A 5000-nucleotide genomic window follows, 5' to 3' on the forward strand; every position below is an offset into this window, starting at 1 on the left:
AGCGCTGTCTTAGTACATCTGGCCCTGTGTCTCTTCTGCGTGTGCTGAAACAATCAAATTATCTTCTGTGTTGTTTCATTTCACTATGTTCACATCTTTGTTTAGTGTTTACGCTATTCTGTTGACAACATTGTGGTTGGAACAGTTTCAAAATAAAAACCGGTTTCAAAATAAAAGCCCCCCAAAACAGAAAAGGAAAAGGCCCAAATAAGTAAATAACATAATGAATGCGTGAATAGTAACATTTTAAAAATGTTTGCGAATCGAATCGAATCATGACTTTAAAATCGAAAATTAAATCAAATTGAGGATTTGGAGAATCGTGACACCCCAAGTATGTGTGTGTGTGTGTGTGTGTGTGTGTGTGCGCGTCTGTGTGTATGAGTGTGTGCGTGTGTATCTTGTGTATCTGTGTGTGTGTGTGTGTGTGTGTGTGTGTGTGTGTGTGTGTGTGTGTGTGTGTGTGTGTGTGTGTGTGTGTGTGTGTACCTGTTTTAGCCTAGTGCCAGATGATGGCAGTATTGGCCTGCAGAACTTCTTCATGGAGCCGATGGCTGCAGGAAAGGCAGGAGCTGAGAAGAGTGCAGCGACCAGGTTTATCCTGAAGATCCACGCCAGCATCTCCTCTTCACTCCTACACACACACACAGGACATATAAAGAGACAGAGAAAGGAGGGAGAAGAGTAGAGAGAGAAGAAGAGAGAGAGACAGAGAGAGATAGAGAGATAATAAAAAAATATTCATCACTCATTTTTTGTGCTAATTTCTCTCATGTTATGCTTGACATGTCCAGTCCTATATTATGATAATATCTCTCATGTTGTGCTTGACGTGTTTGGTCCTATTTTATGATAATGTCTCTCATGTTGTGCTGGACGTGTTTGGTCCTATTTTATGATAATGTCTCTCATGTTGTGCTGGACGTGTTTGGCCCCATTTTATGATAATATCTCTCATGTTGTGCTGGACGTGTTTGGCCCCATTTTATGATAATATCTCTCATGTTGTGCTTGACGTGTCCAGTCATATGATAATGTCTCTCATGTTGTGCTGGACGTGTTTGGTCCTATTTTATGATAATGTCTCTCATGTTGTGCTGGACGTGTTTGGTCCTATTTTATGATAATATCTCTCATGTTGTGCTGGACGTGTTTGGTCCTATTTTATGATAATGTCTCTCATGTTGTGCTGGAGGTGTTTGGTCCTTACGCGGCCTGGAAGAGGTAGACTCTCCAGTCGGAGGTTTTGACCTTGAGGACGTTGGGCCTTTTGCTGTAGTCCGTGGCCTGAGTGGCCAGGGCATGGTGCACACGCACCGCGTTCTTCAGGTCCACCTCCGACAGGTCCTTATCTGGCTTGTACTCATCCTGACCACCAGGGGGGGACAAACACAAAGAAATAGGTCAGCTTTGGATGATGGCGTAACATGGTGAGGTGTTTCTACACGCGGTAACGTCAGCTTTTCTGTTCTTTTAGCTTGAGATCGGACGCCGCAGGTGTTCCCTGCTCAATTACTGTGCGTTCAGACCAAGAGCGACCAAAGCTGCAAAATCGCCTTAAGTACTACAGACTACAGCGACCAAAACGACCACAGCGACCAGCGTCAAAACATGGGCGACCAGAGCGACCAAAAAAAGTTAAAAACAGTTTAACTTTATGCAAATTAGCTATGACTCGTTTCGGCTGCACTGACTACCAGTCGGAATGCAGGCGTCGGCTGTCATAAACGAAAGCGAACGTTCAAATCTCTCATGTCATGAGCGACTTGGGCAACATAATTTTTTTAGCTGCTGCATTTTACCAGCGTCAAAAGCGATTTTGCAGCTTTGGTCGTTCTTGGTCTGAACGCACAGTTAGGCTTTACTTCACCATAATCATCTCCAGCCAGAACTTGGCATCTGTTTAGGCAAAGTGTACGTATAACACAGCACAAATACTTGATTAAAAAGATCCGTAGTTAAAACAAACTGTGGCCTATTTATGGATTATAACTTTAAACTCTGTCTTGGGGCACATTACCATTTTTCTCAGCTGCTTTGGCACATTTCTCAGATCAGAATCCTAATTCTCAAAACTGTTTGTTCAAACTCCATGTCATCTTCTAACTTGTGCACATCATTGAAGCAGTTTCTCACCATTTTAAATAAATAGCAATGCTTTCGTACATCCAATGATTTTGTATAAATCTCTGCTGTTTTTTTTAATTTTCAATAGCTAATGTCCTATTGATCAAAATACACTCTATTGATCCCCTTGCAAGAGCACAATTTGAATCTCCTCAGCGAGTCACTCTGGCAATCAGTAATAGTTCTACTGCATCAAACAAACTACCCTTATTTCATTGTGTCATTACATGCAAATGTATTGAATAATTACCATAGCAAGTCATAATCTGCCTAGCATATATAAATGTATGTGACCTGACAGACAGGAATGTCATGATTTATAGAAAGATGTAAAGTGGTACACAGCTCTGACCAAGGGGAGCTCTACTGTTTACAGTTTTTTCCAATCGTTAACACACAATTTTGAAAACAGGGCTCTTTTTGTCAAAACATATCACACAATTAGCCAAACACCACACCCAATCAGCAAAACATAACAGATTGTTAGCAAAATGGAATATTTCTGTCAAAACAATAAACACATTGATAAAACCTTATACTGTTCTCATATCACTAACACATTCTTTGAATGATTCTACACTGTGTCCATCTTATACACACCAACACAATAAATTCAAAACACATCTGTAAAAACCCTCTTCCGATATATGGATCTTATTCAGACATATTGTTTGAGAGCATTAGGATAATTTAGATGACAAAAATATTTTGATGAACCCATTATCAAGCAATGCACAAAACTGATGCGGCAGGCAATATTTCTTTCTTTCACTGTACCATATGTTCAGTTACAGTGACAAGTCAATCAACAGAAAATGGCAGAATTATAGTTCTTGCTACTGTAAGTGTAGAAAAATAAAAATCTGTACACAAACAAAAAGTACTGTACACTTACAGTCACTGAAGAAAAACTAAAGCAACAATACAAACAAGTAACAACAATACATAATACTCTAATCATCTCTCTGTCTAGCTGGATCAGACCATAAGCCACATCACAGGCTATGGGTGCCTCTCATTTGGGCTTTTATACGTCCTCCCTCGCTCCTCTGGCCTCGATCCTCACTGATCGACATAAAGAATGATGGGGCAAAAACACTGGGATAGTCTATCCAGTGTTAGTTATAGATCAGTGGGAACGCCCCTCGAGGATCGAGCATAACATACCTGAGTGCTGCGTTTTCAATTTTGCACATGTGTGCTTACACACCTGGTGGATGTGGTTATTCAATTTGTTCATTAGTGTGGTCATTGGCAAGCCAGGGCTTTATAATGAGAAGGAAGTACCTAACAATCTTTATCTGTGTCTAAGGTGTGAAAATGTGTTTTACGTTTTGACATTCACTGTGTGTAATGTTTCGCAAAAAGTGTGAAGCTGAATTTGTGCTTACTGTTGTACTACTCTGCGCAGGCGTTTTGCTTCTTAAGTGTTAAGTATTGTTAACTGTCTGTTAATCTTAATTTTAGTGTGTAAACGATTGGAAAAAACTGTAATGGTCATTTTCCATTTGCTGTACTGTTTTTTTTTTTTGCAGACTGTTTCTGAAGGCAGTGCATTGCCTTACTTTCTGTTCCGGTAGCGTCAAGTCAGTGGGCATGTTCGGCTTCTTTCAGTGTTGCGCAGATCTGATACTGCAGGAACGCTGAACGTGCTCCGTGTTTGTACTGGAGATAAGGCTGAACTAGTGTTAATTTTGTCACCTATTTTTAATTTAGTCGTAGTCTTAGTCATGTGACGACATGTTCTTTTTAGTCTTAGTCATATTTAGTCATTTAAATATCACTTTTATCAGTCTAGTTTTAGTCGACTAAAAGTCTCATAATTTTAGTCTCGTTTTAGTCGAAAGAAAACTCAAGGTATCTTAGTCAAGTTTTAGTCAAAACATTTGAGTCTTTTTTGTATAACAAATTACTTTTGAATAGGCTAATATTTCAGTCAAAAATAGTGACAGTCAGCTATGTGTTTCACACATCTCAATTTTCCCCCAATATCCTTTGTCCACAGCAGTCCCAAAGCAGGCCTACGAATGTTTTAATCCGCTACACTAGATGGCGCTATGCGCCTAAACGCCATAGCATACAGCCCCAAACAAATGTTAATACTTTAATGGTCGTTGACAAACATATTTAGTCTCGTCTCGTCTGACGAAATTAACACTAGGCTGAACATGCTGCATGTTTTGTGTGTGTGTATCCACTGATATGACAGTACTGGAACACAAAATAAGGCAATGCAGGGTCTATGCCTGTTGCTACAGGCTATAAGCCATTTTGTTGCTTATGCTAACAAAACAAGCGTGAAATCATTTTCATTCATAAATAGACTTGAAGACCAGGTTGAAATCGTTTTCATAAATAGACTGGTCGAGCAGGTTGAAATTGTTATCGTTCATAAGTAGACTGGTCGACCAGGTTGTTTTAACTCTGGATCTGGCCTTTACTTATCATGCCACCCCAGTCTGTGCAAACACATGTTGTATGTGAAGTGTGGTGCGTGCGTGTGTGTGTGTCTGTGTGTGTGTGTGTGTGTGTGTGTGTGTGTGTGTGTGTGTGTGTTTTGGAGTGTGTACCTTCTGCAGATACAGAATCATCCCCTTCAGCACAGCGTAGAACTTCTTCCAGCCACGGCGACCCCTAGGGGCTACACAGGGTACAGCACACAAGAGTCACGTTACTGCATGCACAAGCAATCACACACACACACACACACACACACACACACACACACACACAGTAGACATACAAACGCACACACAAACTCACTGCGTTTGCCATCCATGTCGGCATGGCTCTTGCGGGTCAGTACTCCGTGTTTGTAGGTCACTGCGTTGACCAGGAGCGGAATGGCGATGAATGGGTTGTTACCGTCGGTT

The 5000-nt window shown here is 40.8% G+C and overlaps 1 protein-coding gene across 2 annotated transcripts in view; it reads right to left on the reverse strand.

Annotated features, from left to right (window-relative positions):
* The window catches only part of LOC134095467 (PH and SEC7 domain-containing protein 2-like), a 28907-nt gene that overhangs the window by 8220 nt on the left and 15687 nt on the right, over positions 1–5000 (reverse strand). For both annotated transcript variants that reach the window (XM_062549024.1, XM_062549025.1), the window contains exons 8-11: positions 4891–5000; positions 4698–4768; positions 1211–1368; positions 490–634 (exon numbers count right to left, since the gene is read on the reverse strand). The exon at positions 4891–5000 is cut by the window's right edge and continues 81 nt beyond it. In XM_062549024.1, the coding sequence (XP_062405008.1) occupies positions 490–634; positions 1211–1368; positions 4698–4768; positions 4891–5000 (484 nt within the window). The remainder of the gene's footprint in view (positions 1–489; positions 635–1210; positions 1369–4697; positions 4769–4890) is intronic.

This window comes from Sardina pilchardus, chromosome 11, assembly GCF_963854185.1.
Source record: "Sardina pilchardus chromosome 11, fSarPil1.1, whole genome shotgun sequence".
Classification (NCBI taxonomy): Eukaryota; Metazoa; Chordata; class Actinopteri; order Clupeiformes; family Clupeidae; genus Sardina; species Sardina pilchardus.